The sequence below is a fragment of the Tursiops truncatus genome, chromosome 1, assembly GCF_011762595.2.
Source record: "Tursiops truncatus isolate mTurTru1 chromosome 1, mTurTru1.mat.Y, whole genome shotgun sequence".
Classification (NCBI taxonomy): Eukaryota; Metazoa; Chordata; class Mammalia; order Artiodactyla; family Delphinidae; genus Tursiops; species Tursiops truncatus.
Window position 1 is genome coordinate 161,253,901 of NC_047034.1, and position 27,292 is coordinate 161,281,192.

At 37.6% G+C, this 27,292-nt stretch overlaps 1 protein-coding gene across 34 annotated transcripts in view; it reads right to left on the reverse strand.

Annotated features, from left to right (window-relative positions):
* EPB41 (erythrocyte membrane protein band 4.1) overlaps window positions 1-27,292 on the reverse strand; it is a 204,173-nt gene that overhangs the window by 79,088 nt on the left and 97,793 nt on the right. For 33 of the 34 annotated variants that reach the window (XR_012326438.1, XM_073793231.1, XM_073793218.1 and 30 more), the window contains 6 exons: window positions 23,224-23,299; window positions 20,936-21,154; window positions 10,176-10,263; window positions 5,849-6,001; window positions 3,304-3,401; window positions 735-907 (listed from right to left, as the gene is read on the reverse strand). Coding sequence is in view for 33 of the 34 variants with exons in the window: in XM_073793231.1 (XP_073649332.1) it covers window positions 735-907; window positions 3,304-3,401; window positions 5,849-6,001; window positions 10,176-10,263; window positions 20,936-21,154; window positions 23,224-23,299 (807 nt within the window). In the remaining variant the exon portion in view is untranslated. The remainder of the gene's footprint in view (window positions 1-734; window positions 908-3,303; window positions 3,402-5,848; window positions 6,002-10,175; window positions 10,264-20,935; window positions 21,155-23,223; window positions 23,300-27,292) is intronic. The other variant, XM_073793222.1, reaches the window with a different exon arrangement.

The following is a 27,292-nucleotide window of genomic DNA, read 5'->3' on the forward strand; positions in this document are numbered from 1 at the left end:
TCCAGTGGTTAGGACTCGGTGCTTTCACTGCTGGCGCCTGGGTTCAATCCCCGGTAGGGGAACTAAGATCCTGCAAGCCACGTGGCAGGGCCAAAAAAAAAAAACTGATTGTGGCTTTTTACTTCATTTCAGTAATGCTAATGCTCTCAAATCCTTGAGACTAAACTTAGAAAAACTGAAACAGATCTTCTGTCAGTATATACAATTATGAAACTTATTTATTTCCTCCCTCTTTTATTTAAACAAAATTTAGACACTCCAGTAATAGGATTGTTTTTTTGGTCTATAATTGACACATGACAAATGATCTAAACTTTTTCAGTGATTGCTCTAGTGAGGCAGACCCCTTCTCTCTTTTCTACTTGAAAAATAACTATTTAAAAATGTTCAAGAGGGGTTTAGTTCAGTATACTACATTAGGTGTCACCCTGTGGTAGAGATTCTGAATTCTAATTCCAATTCTAGTGGTGTTCAATCCACCACTTCCCAGCAGTGGGACCTTGATCTAGTTACTACTCTCTCTGAACCTCTGTTCTCCTTTTCTTAAGATGATTCCACTAAATTCGACAATTAGTGAGATCCATTTCGTTTTATCACTGAGACTCTTTAATTTGATTCTCTTATAGATAACTGCACTTAGTTTGAATGTACACGACCACATCTGATAACCATTCTTCCTTTATCTCTCTCTAAAGAGTTAGGATAACAAGAAATCATTAATATTCAATACAAACCTCCATCAAGGCTTCGGGATGCCCGTTTGCTTGCTGTACGCTCAAAGTGTGGGGCAGGCCTGTCAATCAGAGCACTAGCTTGCCTGGTCTGAGCCTGAGTTCGGCCACTGTATCGAAATTTGGATCCCAGGGCAAGAAATTTGCTTTTAGGAATGGTGTCTGTAGATGTCAGTCTGGGGGGAGAAACATGATAATCATATATTATATACATCATCTCACTCTAATGAGGTTGTGAGATTAAAGACAAAATCAAGTATTAAAAAGTTTCACAATTCTCACAGCTTCCTTATAGTTACTAAGACAAAGTTCCAATCAAGCAATCATTATTTTAATTCTGTCATTTCTCAAAACAATATGTATAATTTATTTGTGGCTTATATTAATGATATAATCTTATATCTCTATAGGTAGGGTCTTATGGTTTTCAAAATGCTTTTATAGCACTGTACTATTTTCACTATACCCCTGTAATATTGTCATCATTTTATAGATAAAAGAAACTGAACCTCAAAGAAGGTTACTTGCTTAAGGTCATAGCTGTTAAGAAGTTGGGCAGTCATAGAATTCAAGCCCAGAGCTCTTTTCCCCTCTCCTAGAATAATAATTTTGTCAAATGCACTCCAAACTCAATGCCTGGTATTCAATGCCTATTAAATCCTATTTAATAGGATATTTGGTGTATTTTCAACTCAGTTAGGAACCCCATCCTTTCTAAGCAGTACCCTGTGCTCTCTTTTGTCATGGCATTTACTACACTGAATTGAAACAATCTGTTTATGTGCTGGTCTCCACTATGAGACTGTGAGCTCTCTTTGGGTAAAGAATAAAGACTATGACTTATTCATTTTGTGTTTTCACTTCGGGCATAGTGCCTGGCATGAATCTGGCATTCAATAAATATTTGCTGAATAAATGCATAAATTGCTACATCAAATACTACCAAAAAGAGAGTATTTTTTTCTCTTTGGGGTAGTTTAATTCAGCAAATGCTTTCTTTTATGTAATGAAGAATTACATGTTAATATATCCTCTTATTTTGATGCAATGGATTTAAATATGCTATCCTACAAGTAAATGCATTGGCTGCAGCTGAAACCTATACATAGATATTAAACATTCAAAATAACTCTTTTTTTGGGGGGAGGGAAAAATTAGGAGTTTGAGATTAACATATACATACTGCTGTATATAAAACAGATAACAACAAAGACCTATTATATAGTACAGGGAACTATACTCAATATTTTGTAATCACTTATAAGGGAAAAGAATCTGAAAATATATATATGTATAACTGAATCACTTTGGTGTACACCTGAAACAAACACAACATTGTAAATCAACTATACTTCAATTAAAAGAAAAGGGAAAAAACCCTCTTTTTACTCTTCCTCACCCTCTTTTAAAACTCTATTTTCTTGGTTTTAAAGAAGATGATGAAAACATAAAGAAATATCTTAATGCCAATAATTAAGATTCTTTAATCAAATATAAGGTGTAGCCTCATGTTTTATTTGAAATGAGAACTGAAATGTTATTTTCCCTGACTTGTCTTTCTGTCCAGTGTTCTTTAGTGCTAAGTATGATATGAAATTACAAATAGAAGAAAAAGTTATCGTGGTTCTCTCTCTTGAGAGCCATTCATAAAGAGTCAAGTTTATTTATGAACAACATGGCATGAAGTCTAGGATTTGCTTCAAAATAATCTGAGAAGTAGTAGGAAGGAGTGAGTGGGGATATAGATAAAGCAAGATTGACCTTGGGGTGATAATTGTTGAAGGTGGAGTTTGGGACCAGAGGAGTTCATTATACTATTCTCTTCATTGTGCTATACATGCAATTTTCTATAATAAAGATATTTTCTTAAAAAGGCAAACTGACAACTAGCTGGCTCTCCTTTCAACAGAAGTAATTATTTGTCTGCTAGATTTTATGTTCCATCAGGACAGGGGCTAGAACTATCTAGTGATATATTCCCAATGCCTAGTACAGTGCCTATACAAAGGGTAAGCACACAGAAAATGCTTGGTAAATGAACACAAGGGGTTAATTATATGTCCTCTTGAAAAGCAAAGGAGATGAAACTTTCTTCTGTCTTCTATCTGATACAACTGTGCTGCAAAGATAGTTCTCTGTGCTCCCTTTCTGGGGTTGATTAGAACCAAAATAACCATCAGCTTCACGTCTTTAACCTTCTAGTATAAGAGCCCCACAGAAGGTAGTTAAGCACTCCTTAGAGAAATTCCATGTGGAGCTAAGTCAGGGTACCTCTTCCTGACAGGACTGGTTTTAGTTAGGGCAATCACAGAGCCTCTAGTAAACACAGGTTCCTATTTCTCATTTCCCTCATCCTTCTACCATACACAGAAAGGTGCTCTGGGAATGTTAAGACAGTGTTTTTCAACCCAAAGAAGGAGAACTAGACTCATTTTATCTTGCTTAAGATGATCTCACCTGAGCTAAATAAAAGACGGCCAGCCATGCAAAGAAGGAAATTTCAATAGCAGGTTTAAAATAGAAGCATGCATAAATAATTTATCCTTGAAAAATACTTAAGTGAGGACAATACCTGAAAAACGTGTGATGCTCTACACAGACTTTCCATAATTTCTTAGCTGCTCGGTAACTGGGAAGTTTGAATCCGATGGTACTTTCATACTGTTCTTGCTATAAATACACAAGCAAACACGGAACATAAAGTATTATTCAACTACAGTGATACAGGACCAGAGAAATATGGTGCTGCAGAAGAGATCATTGTGAATAAAAAGAAAGTTACTAGTCTAAGGACATAAAATATCATTTGAAATTTTTTCCTACTTACCAAAAGAAATTTACTCACTGAGAGTGGTTTTTTCCACAGCAAGGAAGCCAGGGATGCATCTTATATCATTTACACATGTTATTTTGTTCAGAAACACACACACACACACACACACACATATACACTGTATATTATTCTGAGACACAATTAAGTCACATTTTGATTGTCCAGACACTGCTCTTCCTTAGTTACTGTCTGCATTTAGGATACTAGACTACTCAATAATCAGGGAATAGGATAGCAGATGAGTCCTCCAATCAACTAACATTATTATGCAATCGTTTTTAGTAATAGGAACTAAAGATTGTGGCTCAAACCAGATTATTGAATTATTAAATGCCTTTTTTTTTCTTTGATTGATCATTAGTTTATCTAGATACTTCTTTGACTGAAGTAAACCACATCCTGCCAGGGCTACTGGAAACACTGTCCTGCTAGTCTCTTGCCTCTTTTTTTCTGCCTTAAGCATACTTTATAAGATGGAAAGGACACTGACATTTACTTCTAGTGCCTATTATTGCCAATAACACTATGATCAGACAGTATCATCTGTATTTTTATACATGAAGAAACTGAGGTCAGAGAAGTCACCTGCTTAGTCTCACAGCTATTAAGTGGCAGAACCAGAATTTCATGGTTGCCACTACACCACGCTACTTCTGAATCATCTGTTGTAGTCACAATACTATACTCACTTCTCAAAATCCTATATACACTTCTATACTATATACACTTCTCAAAATCCTACTGTTGTACTTTATTGCTTTCTTAAGTAAGAATTTTGCATTTTTAGTATATATTATATATAATATATATAACTATATATATTATATAGTTAACATTTAAAGAAACCAAAGACTTCCCATTATCATACATATATATATATTTTTTCTTCTTTTCTGCCTTCCCACATTAAATTGTAAGACTGTTGAGGAATGGACTTGAGGACACAGGGAAGGGGAAGGGGAAGCTGGGACGAGGTGAGAGAATGGCATGGACTTATATATACTACCAAATGTAAAATAGCTAGTGAGAAGCAGCTGCATAGCACAGGGAGATAGGCTCGGTGCTTTGTGACCATGTAGAGGGGTGGGATAGGGAGGGTGGGAGGGAGGGAGGGAGACACAAGAGGGAGGAGATATGGGGATATATGTATATGTGTATAGCTGATTCACTTTGTTATAAAGCAGAAACTAACACACCATTGTAAAGCAATTATACTCCAATAAAGATGTTAAAAAAAAAAAGATTGTTGAGGGATGGACTCTTCTATTGATATTTACTGTTCCTAGCCCCTAGAATACTGTCTCACACAAAGAAAGCCATCAATAAATATTTATTGACTGAATGACTCTTGGATTTGAAATTCTTTGACTTTTGCTAGGCACAGGTAAATAACTATGGTATAAATAAATGCTTCAATGATAATCCTTATCCTAAATTTTAAGGCTGCACATTCAGTATTTCCATGTTCAAATAATGAGCCATTTTTCACCAGCAGATGGTGATATATACACAAAAAAGCCTCTTTACATTAGTGCGATGCTTTCCTGTTCAGAGCTTTTACCTCTGTCATCTCATTTGATCTTCAAATCAACCTTGACAGAGCAGGTATTATCCCCCTTGAATGGTAAGGAACACTTTAGATTTATCCAGGGTCTTTTACTTAGTAGGTGGCAGAGTAGGCACTAGAACTTTTTTTTTAAATTCAGTTCCTACTTGAACAATTTTCTGCTATACCATGATGGCTCTTTAATATAAAAGTTAAATTTGGCCAGCATTAGTATATTCTGAAAATTGATCACCAACTAGTAACTGAGTTATCTGGTACAAAGTTGAACATCCAACTCTACTAAAAATCTAGAACTTGACCCTAGGACACATTCCCAGTAACTACTAGAACCTACATATACAAATAATTATATAAGGTAAGGGACTGGTGGTATAAAACATAAGTAATTTAACCCCACAGTTTAAAAGTCTCATGCTACTTAATTTAAAAATATTTTCCATCAAGCTTTTACCTGGAGTAAACAAGGAACAAGTTTATTATCCAAATTTCACTTTTGGCCATGGTACATTTACCTACATGAAGAGAACTGTCCAGAAAACAAATAGGAAGGAAGAGAAGAAGCATCACGGGACTGATTAGGAAACAAAATATCAACACCTAAATAGTTAGCTAGAGAGAGACCTCATAGATGACATAACAAGGAAAATAGGAATGAAGAGATGTTTTAGATATGGTCTGTGTTTGATTCAGGAGGAAAGGGAAACATGAATTCTGTACCTCTCCAGGGCGAATCTTAATGAAAAAGCTGCTACGTTTGTAAGAAATCTTCAGCACTTTGGGCCAAGGAAAGCGGTTAATTCTCAGCTTATCTTTGTAAACCAGAAGGCCACTAGAGCAGACACCTAGGATGATATCCACTCCCTCCAAGTCCTGAGGAAAAAAAGCGTTAGCGTTTCAGTCTTGAGCAAAGTGCTCAACATAGTCGACTATTATTAGACAATCTGAAGATATTAACAACCAAATACAGTTACAAAGAATACAATGAAAAATAAAGTTTAACCTAACAACCATAACCCATGGGACTATTTGGTCTATGTAAAAATGTTGTTACTATACTACATTTAAAAATCAGTGTTATTACCTACCACAAATATCTTTAAAATGTCCAAATCAGACTCAGTAATTCTATTTCTATAATCTGTTCTAAGGAAATAATTCAAATCACAGAAAAAGCTTTACACATGATAATGTTCAGAATGTTGTAAGAGTGAAAAACTGGATATAACCTGAGTATCCAAGCATTAGGGTTAAATTATTGTTCATTCATACAGTGAAGTACAATGTGGCCATTAAAACAGTTAAATAGAATTTGGGAGATAAATGGGAAAATAATTATGTTGTAACATTAAGCAAAATAAAGCAGGATAAAATTACATACATAATTTGATTCCAACAATATAAAAAATATACATAGAAGAAAGATGAATACACCAAAATGTTAATAATGGCATTCTTTAGGTGGTACAATTATGAACAATTTTTCATTTCAGTTTTCTATACTTTCCAATTACAATAAACATGTATTATCTTTTAAAAAGTATTCAAATATGAAAAAACTAACACATGTATGTAAGAAATTCAAACAATACAGAAATGTGTAAAATTTAAAAAAAATCTACCCTCCTCCTCCCACACTCTTTAACAGTAACCAGTACTGATTTGATAATTTCCAGGATTATCCTATTTTCTAGGCACATACAATTATGTATGGATTATATATATATATATATACACATATATTATTAATATATCACCTTTATAATGAGGAAAACAACTAGAAAAAATTAAAATTCAGTGCTTGAGGGTGGAAACAGTATCTAAATCATTGCTATTATCACTCCAAATTCTGTTATTGACAACATGCTCAGTAAGTGTTTACACTGAGTTTGTTACCTGCCCACATTATTAATCATAACTTATTACGGCAAATATTAGTAAATTCTTTGCTTCAGATTTATAAAAATCTTGATTCATGTAGGTTGATAAATTAGGAAATTTCAGGGTATTTTAGTAACAACATACACTAAGCTTAAACCTTCAACCATTACTATCAATTATTTCGTTCATTATTAGTGACTGAGGGAACATCTGCTTTTCTTTTTTCCAAGAAACATGGACATACACACATCTTACCCACTGAAGGAATAGACTGCTATGAGGAGTAATACAGCCACCATCACCACCCCTCAAAGCCACTGTGAAATGTCACTCGGCTTGCACCTCATCTACCTTCACAACACTCCTCTCATAAAACTGAGCCTCTGCAGCCTCCAGAAAGGCTTCCCTCGACTTCCCTGGTGGCGCAGTGGTTAAGAATCTGCCTGCCAATGCAGGGGACACGGGTTCGAGCCCTGGTCAGGGAAGATCCCACATGCCGCGGAGCAGCTAAGCCCGTGCGCCACAACTACTGAGCCTGCGCTCTAGAGCCCGCGAGCCACAACTACTGAGCCTGGGTGCCACAACTACTGAAGCCCGCATGCCTAGAGCCCGTGCTCCACAGCAAGAGAAGCCACTGCAATGAGAAGCCCACGCACCACAACGAAGAATAGCCCCTGCTCGCCGCAACTAGAGAAAGCCTACGTGCAGCAACGAAGACCCAACACAGGCAATAAATAAGTAAATGAATAAAAAAAATTTTTAAAAAGGCTTCCCTTAATAATTCAAAAAGAGACACTAATTTATTTTCACCATGCCTGTCTGTATATGAAAATCCTAGGGCAGGCATTTTGGTCTCCCAGTTCTGAAGTACTCAAACCCATCATTATCATAGTCAGCAAATAATTACTACGGTAGCTATGGTAGCTGCATGTCGTATACATGTATGTTTAAGTCAGCAGACCACCAGGACTTCCTGGAGGCCAGGGCATAGGGCTATGTATACTACCAAATATACATGCACAACTATAATTCTTGTTTTTCTATGATAAAGTGGTCATCCCTCCAAAAACCATGATAAGTATAGGAGTTGACTCTATTCCTTATAAACTCAGTATGAGAGAACTCAGATTTTTATAATTACTGATGTTAAGTATAGTAAGTTTTTTTTTAAGTATAGTAAGTTATAACTATTATCCTCAGGTCAAAAAGGAACAGTAAGTTACCAATAAAGCCATATTTGCATGCCTCTTTATTAAAGAAAAAATTTTAATTAAATATATAATATTAATCATCTATGTCTGTAATTCAAGGAAAATAAATTTCACCTGAGTTAATCTCTACAGATAACCATTTATTTAGATAAGTAATAAAAGACCTGAGTTATATGCTTCTAGACTGCTCCTTTTCCCAAAATGAGTATAAAGAAACATATCAGTGCCTACGTGTGTACAAGCACAATAGAGAGAAGAAATTATATTCAGCTTCAATTCGATGACTACATAACAAAATTTCCCAGAAGATGTCCCCCTAAGTTTTTAAAGGCTGTGGATACCACTACATCTCTCTTTTAACTATATGTTTTGGAGAAACAATTTGCTTTACAACATTTGCTGTAGAAATATGCTGCCTGACTCCTCATGTAATCCTGATAATTACTGAATTGACACCAGCCTCCAGCAGAAATTGAGAAGCAAAACCTAACAATTTCAGTTCTGGACCTGATCTGATCTTCCTACCAGCTACTTTTGAGATTCACAGAAGTTACAGTACCCAGCCCCAAACAATCCAGAGCAACATCCTAAGAAAACTCACTAACATGCAATGAAATTTTATTAGTTACTAGAATGTAAATAAGGAAGAAACCTCAGATACAGATATTCAGGTTGGGAGAAACCTGAAAGGTCATTTTAGTCCAATCACCCACCAAATGTTTGAATGTCCTTTTCTAAATTCCTACCAAGTGATTATTCTGCCTAACCTGGAATATCTCTAGTGATAGACGACTCAGTCCCTACTGAGGCAGCCCATCCCATCTTTGAAATAGCTCTGTGAGACAATTTGTCCAACTGGACTGAAAAGTATTTCCCTGCAGTTTTCATTTTACCGGTTCTAGTGTTATATCTTGGAGCCATAGTAAAATCTTTACGTCACAAGTAAATCCTTGAAATCCATGAAGACTGACATTATATCTTTCCTAAACTTTCCCTTCTGTGGGTTAAGTATCCCTATTCCTTTGCCTGTTTCTCACTGGACATGGTTTTGATTCCCCATCACGCATCCTAGTTAAATTTCTCTAAATGAACCTCAGGTCATCCCTTGAGCCCTTTCTTTCTCTCACAAACTCCTCAACCTCCCCAGACATTTCAGTAGCTGAAGATGAGAGAAGTCAAGCGACATCCCTTAAGTATTCATTGTGTTAGGCTGTATTAGGTAGAACTAGGATGAAAGCTCAAGTTTCCAAATCCCTAACCCAGTGGTTCTCAAATGAGCCACTGTGGTTCCTCCCCTGTGCATTAGAATCAACTGGAGAGCTTGTTAAAACGGACTGCTGGGCTCCACCCACATAGTTTCTGATTCAGTGAGACTGGGATGGGACCTGACATGAGCATTTCTAACAAGTTCCTAGACGATGCTAAACGCTGGTTCAGAGACCACACTTTGAGAACCACTACCTTACGCCAATGATTCTCAGATTCAAACATGAAGGAGGATCATTTGGGATATTCATTAAATTTGGAGACTTAGCCTCTCCTCCAAAGTAATTCAGTAAATCTGGGAGAAGCTCAGGAATCTGCATATTTAATAAACACCCCGGGTGATTCTGATGTAGGTGATGTTGTCTGTGAAACATGCCTCACTGTCACTCTATATTTTCAAGTGTATCTGCATTTTAGGAAATTATCATTTCTTTTGCTCTCGGTGCTATATCTTTTGATCCTTATGGTTGCTTAGGTGTGAAACTTCGCTCTGATGGTGGAATCGTAAAAGGGCAATTCAACTGATACACTTAATACACTTGACTGGTTCAACTGATAGACTTAAAAGTCCAACAAGAATTACTATCCCCTCTGAACGTTTTGTAATGCCCCAGATAAAGGTTGGTAAGAAATAGTATATGACACAGGTCTGATACATGCATATTAATAAAGGCCAAAGTTACCATTACCTTTGCTTTATGAAGGTCAACACCATACATAGACAACTTTTTGGCATTCTCAAGAAATTCCAGGTCAGCCTGAGCTGGAGTCATGGACCTTTGATAGAAGAAAAACAAAAAGACGTTCAGTGTCACAGTGTCAACATTTACAATAATAACATTTGTATATTACTTGTACTTTATATAAACATATACATACCAATATGTATGTAGATATATTTCATAGTCCTAAAAGTAGACTATTGTGTATGGAAAAGGACTCTTATCACTCCCTGTGTCTAAATAATTGAAATATGCCTTGGAAAAAGAGACCTTGGAGAAACCAAAAGTCACCAAAAGCTATCAGAAAAAAAAAGTTAAAAAATAAAACCTTCTAAATTTCTTTAAAGCTACCTCATCCACCATCAGTTCTGCCCCTCCCTCTCCTTAGGCCTTTTCTCCAACACATGTAAACTCCTCCCACTAATTTATCTTGCCAAGGAGGTGACCAAATTAAATCCTCTGAGGGCATGGTACAACTTACAATATCCTCTTAGCTGCCTTTTTCTCTCCCTATCCCTGAATTGAGTTACTATGGAAATTAAACAGGAGGGCAGCTGAAGTTGCTTAACTGGGGATTCTTAATGGGGGCAGGCTTGATGAAAAGAAAATTTCTGGTAACAGATGGTGTCCTGCCCACTGACCTAAACAAAATAAATTGGTTAATAGAGGCATGTAGATAATGGGGCTGTTTTCTCTGTTATTAAGATGTCTTCATTACTAGGCATATAATGAATTAAATTTGTTTGAAAACAATCAGCCTCACTGTCTAAACACTCACTGTGACAGTCTTTCCTTCTCCTTTATAACTTTCTTCTCTTTTGAAAAGTGCTCATGAGCTGTTATGCTGAGCTTTGAAGAAAAAAATATTACTCCTAGTGCTGTGCAATTCAAACCAATCAAACAGAAATTCATAGTAACAATAAAGCAGCCATACCCCCAAAGAAAAACCATGTAAATGCCTATTTCCTATAAGACTGCCAGCCTCCAGCTATAAAAAGCAGCAGTGACCTATTCATTTAACAAGAGAAAGTCTCTTCCAAACCCATCTGTCTTTATCCTCATCAAAAAGAACAAAGGGTTCCCTGGAATAACACCCCCCCCATAAAAAAAAAATCTCAGGAAAGAAACTGCAGATTTGTTAATGACTCAGCATCTCAGAATACAAACTTCCTTCCACAAGCGCTAAACCATCATACCTGAATGCTCTTTATTAACGACTCTGAAATTGAACACAAAAAAGGAGAATGGGAAAATAAACACATACGCAAGTCTGTATATTCAAGTCATTAAAAACATCTCAGGAAATTTTTGTAGTTTTTTTTTCCTCATATAAATTATATACTTTTCTAGTTAAGGTTACTCCCATTTTATGGGTTTTTGGTTTTTTTGTCTTTGTTGTTGTTGGTGTTAGTATTATTGATGGCTTGAATTTTAGGATTCGAAGCTGGAATGGATCTTGAAGATTATAGAGTCCAACACTTTCACTTTGCTGACGAAGAAACAAGCATGGAGGGATTACATGGTCATAGGCAAGTTATGACTCAGTTTAAGGTAGCAGGCTTTAGCCGGGACCCAAGTCACATCACTGCAGCTGGAATCCTAGCTCCTGCACTTAAGAGTGGTGACCTCAATCTCCTAACCAGAAAGTAAGAAGCATAATAATACCTACTTCTTGAGACTAGTATAGGCAATGATTTTTTTAATCTTTGATGAATGAATGAATGTGACTAGTAGGATAAAATGAGATAATGCTTGTGAAACTGCTTTGTAAAGTATAAATGTTTATTATTATTGCACCCTTAAGTTTCTAGTACAGTGGTACATCATAAGCAACTCATAAAAGAGAAATAATTTTTTTTTTTTTTTTTGCGGTACGTGGGCCTCTCACTGTTATGGCCTCTCCCGTTGTGGAGCACAGGCTCCGGACACGCAGGCTCAGCGGCCATGGCTCACGGGCCTAGCCGCTCCACGGCATGTGGGATCTTCCCGGACCGGGGCACGAACCCGTGTCCCCTGCATCGGCAGGCAGACTCTCAACCACTGCGCCACCAGGGAAGCCCGAGAAATAATTTTAATCACTTTAATTTGAAGACAAGTTTTAAGACATTAAATGAAGCAATCATGATGAAATCTTCCCCATACTTCTCCAACTCTAAGGGACATTAACGGGGTCAATCAATTTTAATACAGATTTAAATTTCAAACTATGTAGTAAATGATTTTCTAATAAGTAAGCATGCTTTAAAATTGTATTAAGGGCAGGTGGTAAGAAGAGATCTTTAAAACTATGACTTTCCTTGTTAGTTGAAAATAATATTTATATTTGAGGTTTGGCTGATGCTTTGCATTTAACATTTTTTTATATAACTAAAAAAATTTTGAAACACGCTTGAAAGTTACCTACAATACAAACAATTTTTCCTGAACCATTTGAGAGCAAATTGTCAACCTGATGACCAATCACTCCCAAGTACTCTGGTGTGTAATTCCTACAAACAAGGATATTCTCCTACATAACCTCCACAGGGCTCTGAAAACAAGGAAATAAACAGTAATACATTACTGCCATCTAATCCTCAGACCCCATTCAAGTTTACCCAGTTATTTCCAAAATGTTCTGTATGGCAGAAGAATCCAGTTTAGCCTCATGGAGTTTCATTTAGTTCATCTCTCTTGCGTCCTCTTCAGTCTGGAAAAGTTTCTTAGTCTTTCTTTGACTTTCCTAATCTTGAACTTCTAAAGATTATAGGCCAGTTATTCTATAGAATGCCCCTCAATTTGGGCCTGTCTGATGTTTCTCCACAAATTGACCTCATAAGTTATACATCTTTCACAGGAATATCACAGAAGTGACCCTGTGTTCTCACTGCATCCTATCAGGGGGAACATGATTTCAATTTGTCTCTTCCAGATGTTCGTTTTGATCAGTGATGTCTGCCGGGCTTCTCTTCCATGAAATTCCTCTTTACCTCTTTGTAATTAATAAATATTCTGTGGGAATGTATTTGGAAATAGTCTATTCCTTGTCAAACTTTTAATCTATTCACTCATTTATATCAGTATGGACTCAGGGATTCTCAGCTTATTCAATGTAATATAATCAATTATCTTCCTTATTTATTTTAGTGCTTAAATCGTCCCAGATTTGGTTAGCAGGAGCCTTTCTAAGCTGGATTCTGTGTCCCTCTGACCATTTCCCATCATTTTTTTTTTCTTTTTTTTTTTTTTTTGCGGTATGCGGGCCTCTCACTGTTGCGGCCTCTCCCGTTGCGGAGCACAGGCTCCGGACGCGCAGGCTCAGCGGCCATGGCCCACAGGCCCAGCCGCTCCGCGGCATGTGGCATCTTCCCGGACCGGGGCATGAACCCGTGTCCCCTGCATAGGCAGGCGGACTCTCAACCATTGAGCCACCAGGGAAGCCCTTCCCATCATTTTTTGAGCACCTCCTTCTGGCACAACGTAGAGTCAGAGTATGTGAGTATGCGTGTGTGTGTGTGTGTGTGTGTGTGTGTGTGTGTGTGTGTGTGTATACCTATTTACATCTCTATCTATCTAACATCTATCTATCCATCCATCTATCTATCGGAAACAATGAGTTTACACTGAAACCTCCAGTTTTAATGCAACACCACAGGGTTCATTTTAATTTCTCTCTCACTCTAATTTGTATCTCCCTTTACTGACAGTCAGAAACCTGGCTCCCATTATCCTTAATACAATACATTGACTCATTTGATCAACCCCCTGTACATAACCAATCTCTCTTTGCTGCCACTGACCCCTCCTCCACGTGGGTGCCCTCTTCACTGGCTTAGACTCTGAATTCCCCATGCTAGGCTGCTCCCCGCACATGTCCTCCTTACCTCACTCAGGTTCTGACTCCTGGTGTTAGGCTACCCCTTCCATAGACATCTTCTGACCCGGCTTGGGCTTCAACACCTGTATCAGGTACCATCCCATAGGGATGCCCTCCGCAGGCCTTCACGACTCCCTTTTCATCCTATTTGAGCTCTGACTTCTCCTGCCAGGATGGCCCCCCACAATGAACATTCTCCTCACCCTGCTTAAGCCCCAATATCCCCAGCCAGACTGCCTCTCAGCATGGATGACTATCTTGCTCTATCCCACCTAACGGCTTTAGGACACAATTGTTTCAGGAAGCTTTTTCTGATTATAAAAATCATTAATTCATTGTATAAAATTTGGAAAATATCTTTAAGAGCATAGAAAAAAAAAAGAAGAAAATCTCCCATAATCCCACCAACCACAGATACCTGTGCATAAATACAAACATATATTTTACAAATTTAAATCACAAATTAAACTTAAATTATTTTCAGCTTAACATTTTAAAGACTATGGTTTTTCCTAAATGTTTGAAAACTCTTGAAAGTAGTAACAAACTATCTGGGAAGAGATTAGACAGTTCTAAACCATTAGGAGTACTGTCCTGAATTTATTCAGTACCATCTAATAATTTACTACTTGAAATTACTGCAACTTACAGAAGTACATAACCAGGGAGCTTTGGCACTGGTTAACTTTTGCTCATTAAAAAGAGAAGTTATAACAAAATTTCCCTGTATTTATTTTGAGCAAGTGGAGTCAGGATATAGAGCCATTCAGTGAGTTCCAATGTTATGTGACAGCCTTTTTTTTGATAGGAAAAGTTGCTTTATTCATGAGGCCAGCAACCTGGGAAGATGGTGGATTAATGTCCTAAAACGAACTCCAAGTTGCTGGTTAGGAGACAAAGGTTTTAAAGGCAGTGTGAGGGAGGGGGCTACAGGGTGCATGATCAGCTCATGGACAATTCTCTGATTGGTTGGCAACAAGGTGAAGTTTCAAGCATCACCCATCTTCTGGTTTCAGCCAATTTGGGGTCTGCATGCTTGTGGTCAGCAGTTTTCATCTGGCGGGGTTGTGACAGCCTTTTAATAATGTTGTTGCATCTTCTAATTAAGGACTGTGGTTTCAAATAATTAAGTGGGGGACAACTGACAACTTTACATACCATCTTAGTCCCCATAAATGGAGGACAATTCGTTTTAAAGTTTGATTTGCTATTGTCAATTTAGTGTTAATTATAGCTTCACGGTCTCTGTCTAGGCAAAGGGCCACTACTAAGAATTCCACGTACGTAGGCTATCTTCTATTTATCTGAGGAGCGGAGTAGTATTTACTTGTATTTTCCAATGCACAGTAAATGCTTCTGCCTAAGCAGAAGTCTCTTTGGACTGGTTAAAATGTCACGTTGTTGGACATAATTAAAATTTCCATTTTGCTTTCTGTTTGTGAGGATTGCCAATCTTTCCAAAAAGGAGCAAGTAAATTCCAAGACGACAGACCTCTAAATTTTCTAATCATGGAGACCGATTATTGCTCAATTTCTATCTGTATACCTCACAGAACATCAAGTAGACCATATCCACCTGTCCTCTGAGATCGTTTCACCTATTTGGGTTTAAACTCAGTCTCTAAACCCAGACTCACATTCATTATTTGTAAAATGGAATAAGAACCATTGTGCAAAGCACTTTACATGAATTTCTAATTTAACAATCACAAAATTCACATCATCAGCCTTATTTTTCCGATGAAAAAACTGAAACTTAGAGAGTTTAAATAACTTACTGAGTCATAAAGCTAATAAGGAATGGAGCCTGAATTCAAAGCAAGACAGGCGGACTCCACAGCCCAGGTTTTAGTCTTACTGCCTAACTCAGGGGTTCTCAAACTTTTTGACCTCAGGATCCCTTCACTCTCAATAATTACTGAGTTTTTTTAAAGAGTTTTTTTTAATGTGAGTTATTTCTATCAATATTTACTATATTAGAAATTAAAACTAATAAAATTGAAAACTATTGATTAAATCTTTAAAGAACAGTAAGTCCCCTACTTATGAACCTTCAAGTTGCAAACTTTCAAAGATGTGAATGTGCGTTTGCATGTCCAATCACGTAAGTTAGTTCACGTGTCTGGCACACATTGTCACGTGCTTGCATTCTCTACAAGTGGTTGTGCTTTTGTGTACTTTGTACAGGACTGTAGAGTATAGCAGTAGTGTCTTTATTTCAAGCCCAGGATGTCCAGAAGCAAGCGTAAAAGCAACAGTATATAGCCGATTGTGTTAGTTGGGTACCTAGGCTAACTTTGTTGGACTTACCAACAAATTGGACTTACGAATACTCTCTCCGGAAGGAACTCGTTTGTATGTAGGGGACTTAATGAATAACAATAAATGACTCATGTTTTAACATGAAAAATTTTTTGTGTGAAAAATAACAGTATTTTCCCCAAATGTAGGTAAGGAGTGACACCGCTTTACATATTTACAATTTTTTTTTTTTTTTTTTTTTTTTTTTTGCGGTACGCAGACCTCTCCCTGCTGTGGCCTCTCCCGCCACGGAGCACAGGCTCCGGACGCGCAGGCCCAGTGGCCATGGCCCACGGGCCCAGCCGCTCCGCGGCATGCGAGCTCCTCCCGGACCGGGGCACGAACCTGCGTCCCCTGCATCAGCAGGCGGACTCTCAACCACTGCGCCACCAGGGAAGCCCTACAAATTTTATTTAATGTGTGGCTTAGAAGATAGCTAGATTTTCCTACCTGCTTCTGTATTCAATCTGAAAACATATCAGTGAACTTTTTGTACCATATTACATTAAAATCCATTGGTCTATCTTGCATTTTGAATGGGTCTTTTATACAGATGCATGATTTTGTAACATCATGCATTTCATATCTGAAAAATACTGGTTGGCTGAGTAATGCAAGTTTTCCAAATGTTGACACATTTCATTGTATGATATTAAAAGAAAAGAATCACATTCATTAAAATAATCACCAACTTCATCAGAAAAGTCGTTTAAGTATTTGGAACCTGTCAAGATCATGATGGCAAATACAAATTTTCCAAAATTCTAATTTTCATCTGAAAGCTTGAATTTTGTCATTAGCAACAAATACTATCAGTCATTTACCAATCCTTAAAGGACTGGCTCATTTCACTTTTGAGGAAATGTATGCCAAATAACCAAGTCTGAATAATCAGTCACTTTTTCAAGTAAAAAAGGAGTTGCATTAAAAAACTGGCTAATGCAGCTGAGAACTCAAAACAATTACACACGTGCTTTTCTTCAAGACGAGTACCTCAGTATGCAGCAGAAGTGCTTTCTGTGTACTTCCCATTAAATCACACAGAATATTAAACAGGATGTATTTCAGATTTAATAAAATCAATACTCTTTACTGCTTCATCATGAAAATTTTTAAGTGAATTGGTAGGTTTAAAAATATTTTATTTTACTTTTTAATTTTTAACTGCAAGTTAAAAAGTAAAAGTGTGGGACTTCCCTGGTGGCACAGTGGTTAAGAATCCGCAGCAATGAAGACCCAATGCAGCCAAAAATAAGAAAAATAAATAAATAAATAAATAAAGCCAATTTTTAAAAAGGGCTACAATGGAAATTTTAAATAAATAAATAAATAAAAATAAAAGTGAATGTTGGTGAAGCATATAATGACTAGTAGTACAGTCTGGTGCCATTGCTTTGATTTGTGCTCCACCATTTCAACACAGTGAAATGGCCAAATAATATCTTAGTATTATTATGAAAATAATTTTGACCTCATGGACCCCTTAACAGAATCTTGGAGACTGGGCTTCCCTGGTGGCGCAGTGGTTAAGAATCCGCCTGTCAATTCAGGGGACACGGGTTCGAGCCCTGGTCCGGGCAGATCCCACATGCCGCAGAGCAACTAAGTCCGTGTGCCACAACTACTGAGCCTGCACTCTAGAGCCCGCGAGCCACAAATACTGAGCCGACGCGCCACAACTACTGAAGCTCGCATGCCTAGAGCCCGTGCTCCACAACAAGAGAAGCCAACACAATAAAAAGCCCGCGCACCTCAACGAAGAGCAGCTCCCACTCGCCACAACTAGAGAAAGCCCATGCACAGCAACGAAGACCCAATGCAGCCAAAAATAAATAAATACACGGAAAAAAAAAAAGAATCTTGGAGACTGCCGGCAGTCTGTAAAACAACACCATATGAAAAGAGCTGGCCTGGGACTTCCCTGGTGGTACAGTGGTTAAGAATCTGCCTGACAATGCAGGGGACATGGGTTCGCAGCCTGGTCCAGGAAGATCCCACATGCCACGGAGCAACTAAGCCCGTGCGCCACAACCACCGAGCCTGCGCTCTAGAGCCCGGGAGCCACAACTACTGAAGCCCATGCGCCTAGAGCCCAAGCTCCACAAAAAGAGAAGCCACTGCAATGAGAAGCCCATGCAGCAACAAAGAGTAGCCCCCGCTCGCAGCAACTAGAGAAAGCCGGTGTACAGCATCGAAGACCCAACACAGCCAAAAATAAATAAATTTATAAAAAAAAAGAAAAGAGCTGGCCTAATTCAAAGGGTGATTATAAAGGTTAAATATAAAGTGCCTAGCATAGTATCTGGCACATAATAACAGACACACAATAATTAGCTGCTTATAATGTTATGATGATTATGTAACAATGCTAAAAAGGAGAATCAAGCATTGCATGAGATTTAGACTATAAAGTCCTCCCAAACCTGAAATTCTATTATGATCAAATAACCATTAAAAGAATCATCAGATATTAAAGAATTAGTGTTAATTTTATTAGGTGTGATAGTTGTATTGTGTTCTTAAAGTCTGTATCCTGGTAGATACTTAAGTTTTTATGGGTGAAATGATATGACTTGCTTTAAACTACTGTCGGGGAAAAATATGGAGGGGAATAAATGACTGAAGAAAGCTACAAGGGGTAATAACTGTTGAAGCTGAGTGATAGATAAACTGGGGCTCCTTAAAAAAAAAAAAAAGGGTTTCCCTGGTGGCGCAGTGGTTGAGAGTCTGCCTGCCGATGCAGGAGACACGGGTTCGTGCCCTGGTCCGGGAAGATCCCACATGCTGCGGAGTGGCTGGGCCCGTGAGCCATGACCGCTGAGCCTGTGCTCCGCAAGAGGAGAGGCCACAATAGTGAGAGGCCCGCGTACCGCAAAAAAAAAAAAAGAAAAAGTCAGAGACAGAAGTTAGGTATCAATCATAATCTGATACCACTATTTTCTGCTGTTTTGCTCCACAGCAGCAGAATATTTTCTTTCACCATTTTATTGATTGCTCAAAGATTACACTACCAATAAAAATTATTTTTGAATTATTAGAAAAAAAACATTTCCCTACAATCCTGACATTTTAACAAATCAAATTATTTTAATTGATTGCTTCTTTCCACTACTTGCTTTTGTATATATATGTATGTAATTATATATTTTATGTATATATATATATATATAAATTTCTAGAATCGTAATCAGAATATAAATAAGTATATTAAAAACATATTTAAGGACAATACAACATGCTTAAGTTACAATCATCAACTAGTTGAAAGTGATATATTAGTGGTCTTAGATATCAGAGCATTGTAATGTATATGCTCATACTTGAAAAGCAAACCTCAGCAGTTCTCTGTAGAAACAGTGTGACCTCAGGAGAGTAAGGTGATAGTTATAAGATTATTGCTATGTAGGTTGTAGACTTTAAAGTCCTCATTATGGTTCTTATGACTGTGGGACCGGAACCTACAGGGGGAATAAGGCAACCAGAATTGGGGCACCTTGAGTTCAAACTCTCTCATTTAAGGCATCTCAATCCATGCAATCCTATTGGAACCACTCTAAGGAAAATAAGATGGCTCAACGGCCAAACAGAACACTTGTTCCTACCATGAAAAGCCTACTAAGACCACCCTGGACTTCTCAGCAGTATGACCCTTTGGGGCATCCTAGCCTAACTCATGCTAACATAATTCAGGGTAGCAACTCAAGGCCAGGATCAGTCTCCTTAATATGCTAAGGCAGCTTGCAAAATTTAGCTGTAACAAGTCACTCAAATAACAATGGGATGTTTGGTAGCAAGAAACACAAATTTTTCTGGGACTTTAATATTAGCTAACATTTATTGAATTTTTACTATGTAAGACATTGTATTAACTTTTTACACATATTACCTTTTTTAATCCTATGGCTCACCCTATTTCCTCTGAGGTAATGATCTCTATCAGACATATAAGGAAACTGAGGCTCAGAGAGATTAAGTGAATTACCCAAGGTCACAGGCCAGGACCAAGCAGAGCCAAGAATTCAACCCAGCTCAGTCTGAACTTGTTCCTGATCACTGTGTTATACCTCCCAACATTAACAAATTATTTCCATGAAAAAAAAAATTAGTGAATTCAATAAGGACTTTTAAAAATACCTTCAGGGGTTTCATGGGCCCTCTGAAGTCTATCCATGTACATAGACCCCAAGTTAAGAACCTCTGCTCTAAAGATCTCAAGGCATCTAATACAGCATAATACATTTAAAATCTGGAAAAAAAAAAAGGTAAGGCAATAATAATAATAGCTACCATTTATTGAGCACCTACTATGTGCCAGGTACTGTGCTTAGTGCTTTACATATATTACCTCATGTAGTTTTCATCCAACAATGCAACACCTATTACTCTGATGAGAAAACTGAGGTTCAGAGGGTTTAAATGATTTGCCCAAAGAATTGGGAGGGAACTGAGCTCAAGCTGACTCTTTCCATGGCACCAGTTCCCACTAAGGCAAACACTGAATCAATCCCAGGTCAAGGGTTTAAACTTACTGTCAAAGTAAACACAGAACAAATCCTGGAGACATATTTACCTGTATGACTTATGCAGTTCCATGACCTTCTCTTCAAGTTCCTTGGTCTGATTTGGGGCCAGTTTAAAATCACTAACATAATCTGCACCATGGAGTTCTGGGTCATAGTCTCCCAGCTCAGACTGGATGGTATAAGAACCTAATAATGCTAACGTTGCAAATGAACAGGGCAGACGTCCTGCAACTATGTCCTGCCGAAGTTGAAGACATAAATAATACCTACAGCCAAAGAGAAAAGATGTTACCATGTCAGCAACAAAAACAATAACAAAATACAGAGAGAGAAAAAGGAAGAAAACGGGAGAGAGAAGTAGGGAGGGAGAAAGAAAAAGAATGATTAAGTAAATATGAGATAATATTAATAATTGTTCAGTTAGGTAAAGGGTATATGGTTGTTCATTGTACTATTTCAATGTCAGATAGTAATAAAGGCTGCTTGGCCCCCAAATTGGGTCCTTTCTTTTCTATCACGTTGCTTTGCCAAATGCATAGATACTGCCCTTCATATACAAAGATGACATTACTGATACATTTTCACTAGGATATGAACGTTCTTTGGTATGTTTTTCCTCCAAGATGGGCTTAAATTGCATGCAGCCTTCCACACACTATCATCTTGTAAGACTGATTCCACCTGTATGCTAAACTATAGGGAATTCAGATGAGGGTTGAAACAGTTAAGTCCAACAAACTGAGTGACCCTACATATGTCAGACACACCATATGGTATTCACACCCATGGCCATGACCTCCTTAGCCCTTGTTCTGACTGGGTTAACCAGTTCAGACTCTTTTACCAAACAGGAAAGCTGGGAGGTATGATTAAATTGAAAACTCCTATATTGATTAGAATCATATCTTTGACTTGACCATAATTAGATGCTGAACAACATATTCACCAGCAATCATTTTTGCTATGATTAGTCACTACATACATCTTTTTTAAAAAGTCAGAGCAATGCCAATCAAATCATAAGAATCTTAAACTCTTCTAAAATGTAGGTAATTAGTACAGATTTTTAGGGATTTGTTTTGTTGTATATATAATAAACCTTAATGAAGAAAGATGAATAATTAGCAACTCTAAGAGACAAATATTACCTGTGAAAAAGCAATAACCAAGACAATTTTTTCAGGCAGAGATATTGCATCTCAACTTCAAGAATGTACTAAGGATAACTGGACAAAGAATAATTTTTTCAAATGGCACAGACATTTCACAGTACTTAACAAGCAGACCTTTTAATAGTCTTATGCTATTCTTATTTGAGAGAGATGAAAACTGAAGCCTAGAGAGTGTATATTTGTCTGAAATCAGATAGTTGACAGCAAAATCAGAATTAGAAAGCAGTTTCTCAACAACCAACATTCAATTGAACAAACATTTGCCAAATACATACTACGTATAAGGCTCTATGCAAGATGCTATGGATATACATATGTAGAGTAGTATTCTTTACTATATACTGTTTTTCCTTTTTGCTTTTTTGCTAATATTCAGTATTTATATAGAATCCAATAAAGGCCACTTTCTTAAAAAGGAATCAGTAAGCTATTTTTAAACAGTACAAGATTTATTTCATAAATTAAGTGGGCTCAAAAATTACTGAGGGGGCTTCCCTGGTGGCGCAGTGGTGGAGAGTCCGCCTGCCAGTGCAGGGGACACGGGTTCGTGCCCCGGTCCGGGAGGATCCCGCATGCCGCGGAGCGGCTGGGCCCGTGAGCCGTGGCCGCTGAGCCTGCGCGTCTGGAGCCTGTGCTCCGCAACGGGAGAGGCCACAACAGTGAGAGGCCCGCGTACCGCAAAAAAAAAAAAAAAAAAAAAATTACTGAGGAATGTTCAGTTCACGTACCTAATTATACAATTTAAGAGGGGACTAGGAAGAAAAAAATAGTAACACTGAGACTTTAGTTTTTTTGATCCCTTAAGGAACAGCATGGTGTGAGAGGAGTATTTAAAACAAACAAAAAAAACGGCAGAGCTGTTTTGCCACTATATTTGTCTCTTGTCCTTTGGAGGACAGTATGGTTTATAGGTTCCCTGTCCACAGCACGGCACAATACCCATGATAAGCAAGGTTAATTCCCTACCAATTTTCTCCAGGCGAGTCACAGATATTTGAGGCTTTTAGGATCACTTATTTGCAAGCCTGCCTTGAAGTGACCAGAAACTTTTTATCTTAGGTTTAATAGCTCATCATTTTTCTTCAATTCTGAATGGAGAAATTCCCAGAGCTTATGATAATGAGATTACTTATTACATATTTAACTATTAATAAATTATTTACCTTGTTATATCTTCTGTTAACTGTGCTGGGTCAGGTGGATAAAACTTTACATTAAATGTGAAATTCCAAGGGACACCTGTAAAAATAAACACAAAAGAATTGTATGCTTATGCCTAAGTTTCTGGTTGTTAGAAATACCTGAAAATATTCAAAAAAATCTTTTTTTTCTTGAAGTGTCCTAATACTTTCATGCTTTGTGGGTGAAATAGTATTTTTATTTAAAAAAGAAAAAGAAGAAAGTTGTTTAGACACCATCTAAGAGTATCTCATTTTTTTTACCCGACTTAATAGTTTTGTTTATAAAACATTATAAGCAAAATAACATAAAGGAAACCATCCTATAGGTGAACATGTTTGTAGCAATGGTTTTCAAAATGTGATCTATATACCACTCTGGGTCCTCAGAGGTCATTCAAAGTGATCCATGGATGTTTTCTTTTGGTGTTGGCATTATTTATTTGTGACATCTCTCAACATTATCTCAAATAAACAAAAGCATTCTTCCCATTAATATGGGTGAGAATATGGGTGAGATTAGGAGATTATTTTAGAAATAAGAAGGAAGAGGCAATATAGGTGGCTCTTAGAAACTATAGCTCTAATGAAAATATTTTAGGTATGAAAACTACAAGAATTTAATCCTAAGACTCATACAAGTGTTTCATATTTTTTATCTACAATGAAAATCAGAGATTGTGAGTAAAAGTTAAGTGGAGAATGCACTTCAATTCTTCCAGCTAAGTGCTACCCCTTCAAGGTTTTTCTAACATGACTGTTAGTTTCCCAAAGAGTAGGGCCTGGTCTCAGTTATAAATAAGTTATGATTGGGCTTCCCTGGTGGCGCAGTGGTTGAGAGTCCGCCTGCTGATACAGGGGACACAGGTTCGTGCCCCGGTCCGGGAAGATCCCACATGCCGCGGAGCAGCTAGGCCTGTGAGCCGTGACCACTGAGCCTGCGCGTCCGGAGCCTGTGCTCCGCAACGGGAGAGGCCGCAACAGTGAGAGGCCCACATACCGCAAAAAAAAAAAAAAAAAAAAAAAGAAATAAGTATGATTGGTTATGATGCTAAGAGATACATTTTGTTCAGTACTTATTGCATGCCAGGTACTAAGCTAGCCCTCTTACATACAGGTAGGTGCTACTATTAGTTCATTTTATTTATGAAGAAACAGAGGCTTAAGAAAATACATAGCTAGTGAATCCAGGGTTCTCTTACCCCAAATCCCATGCTTTTAACCATTGGACTCTACTATCCTATAACAAACATCTGTGTTTCAAACATTGTTCTGTTTTGCATTCACAGCATTTCATCTCCAAATATCATTTTTATTGCTATTGGCTGCCAATGACCATATGCAAATTAAAATTTGAAATAGTTTAAATGTCTTAATGAATATGCAGTTTTAAGCATGCTAAAATATTTAATACAGGAGTCCCTTGGAAATGGTTGATATTTTCCTTCAAAATTTGAACTAAAAGGCAAATTCCAGACAATAAAACAAACTTGTCTCAAATCTACTCAATCCTAATGTTTACCATTAACTCACTTCTAATGTTTCACATCCCAGAAACTTTAAATGGAACTTAGGAAACCAACCCCATAATTGTTTCTCATAAAAGGGTAAGGGAATGGGGAGGCAATATTTACAGTTCAAATACTGTAAAATACCATCTGTTGTTATGATTATGATATGTTAATAATCTAATCATTGTTAACTTATAATTCCCATATAGACATTAAAAAAAGATGACTTCTATGCTACCTATAAAAAATGTATTGGCTAAAGGGCTTCCCTGGTGGCACAGTGGTTAAGAATCCACCTGCCAGTGCAGGGGACACAGGTTCAAGCCCTGGTCCAGGACGATCCCACATGCCACAGAGCAATGAAGCCCGTGTGCACCACAACTACTGAGCCTGTGCTCTAGAGCCCATGAGCCACAACTACTGAAGCCCACACGCCTAGAGCCCATGCTCCACAACAAGAGAAGCCACCGCAATGAGAAGGCTGCACACCACAACGAAGAGTAGCCCCTGCTCGCTGCAACTAGAGAAAGCCCACGCGCAGCATGAAGACCCAACATAGCTATAAATAAATAAATTTATTTTTAAAAATGTACTGGCTAGAGCAAATCAATATGGGAAACAAGACAGCTAAAAGAATGTTCAATAAATGTGAATTCAGCATTTAAGAACTTTAAACACAAATTCAGTTATTTCATAACATATATAAATGGCAATTTTTTAATAGTATAGGAAGACTAGCATTAAAGAAAGAAAATCAACAACAGTTTACAAAGTGTGATTTTTTTTTTCTCTTTGAGCTAACTGATATAAAAAGCTTGATAACACCCACGATTGGTGGGGAAAATAAGCACTTTCTTCTGTTGCTGATGTGACTGTAAACTGGTACAACACTATGGAGAACAATTGAGAATATCTATCAAAACATAAAATGTATATACTCTTTCACCTAGCAATTCCACTTTCATAAATGTATCTAAACATACACTTAAACGTGGTCAAATGATACAGGTATAAGATATTGTTTGTAATAGCAAATGTCTGGAAACAACCTAAATGTATTTATTTAGCAAGAAAAGATACACTGCCACTATATACTGTTACGTGGGAAAAAAAATCAAGGCAAAGAACAGCGCATATAGAAAGCAACTGTGAAAGTTGGGGGTAGAAAAAAGTGGCTATTGTGAATGGCGCTGCTACGATGCAACTTACTATTAAATGGTTCAGAAAAAAGGTTGTGTGTGTGTGTGTGTGTGTGTGTGTGTGTGTGTGTGTGTGTGTGTGTGTAGATAAAGAGAAAAGATAAAATAGTAAAATATTAACATCTGAGGAATCTGGGTGAAGGGTACCCAGGAATTCTTTGTACCATTCTTTCAACTTTTAAGTCTGAAATTGTGTCCAAACATTTTTAAAATTAATAATTGAAAAAAAATTCCTGCCTTCTGGGTACACAGGAAAACAGGAACTATCTCATACACTATTGGGGATGTATGAGATACTATGGGGATGTAAACTATTACAATCAATTTAAAGGAGAGCAATTTGGCTATATCTGGTAAAACTAAAAATAAACATACTCTATAATCTAGCAATTCCACTTTAAGCCTAAATCAGTGGGGGTTTTTTTAATTAATTTATTTTTAGCTGCGTTGGGTCTTCGTTGCTGTGCGCGGGCTTTCTCTAGTTGCGGCAAGCGGGGGCTTCTCTTGTTGCAGAGCACAGGCTCTAGGCGCCCGGGCTTCGGTAGTTGTGGCATTCAGACTCAGTAGTTGTGGCTCACAGGCTCTAGAGCTGTGGCACACAGGCTTAGTTGCTCCAAGGCATGTGGAATATTCCTGGACCAGGGCTCGAACCTGTGTCCCCTGCATTGGCAGGCAGATTCTTAACCACTGCACCATCAGGGAAGTCCTGGTGGGGTTTTTTAAACTGTGGATCATGATCCATTGTGAAATCAGTTTAATGGGTCAAAATCAGCATTTTAAAAAATGAAACAGAATACAAGAGAAAAAGGTCAGAGGAGGAATTCCCTGGCAGTCCAGTGGTTAGGACTTGGCGCTTGCACTGCCAGGGCCCGGCTTCAGTCCCTGGTGGGGAAACTAGGATCCTACAAGCCACACGGTGCAGCCAAAAATAAAAGAAAAAGAAAAGAAAAAACTCAGAGGATATCACTGTGAAATTTTCTTTTCAACTGAGATGAATTCCAAAATCATGTTTATAAGAAAAGCTAGTCACGAATGATTAACTGTTATATAATTCAATCTATATGATGTCCAAAAAGGTAAAACAATATTTTTAGGTATACATTCATACATTAGGTAATTTTTTAAAAACATTAAAAAATACAATGGAATCATTAACACAAAATTCAGGGCAGTGGTGACTTCTGCAGGGGAAGGAGAGGAGGATACATTTAGAAGGGGCATATCCTGGGCTATAGAATTTCTTAAACACAGTTTGTGTTATTTTATGTATCAGTATTTTTCAGAAGGTATAAGGATTTCTTGCTTTTGCTCTGTACTATTCCAGAAGGAGGTGGAAGTTGCTAG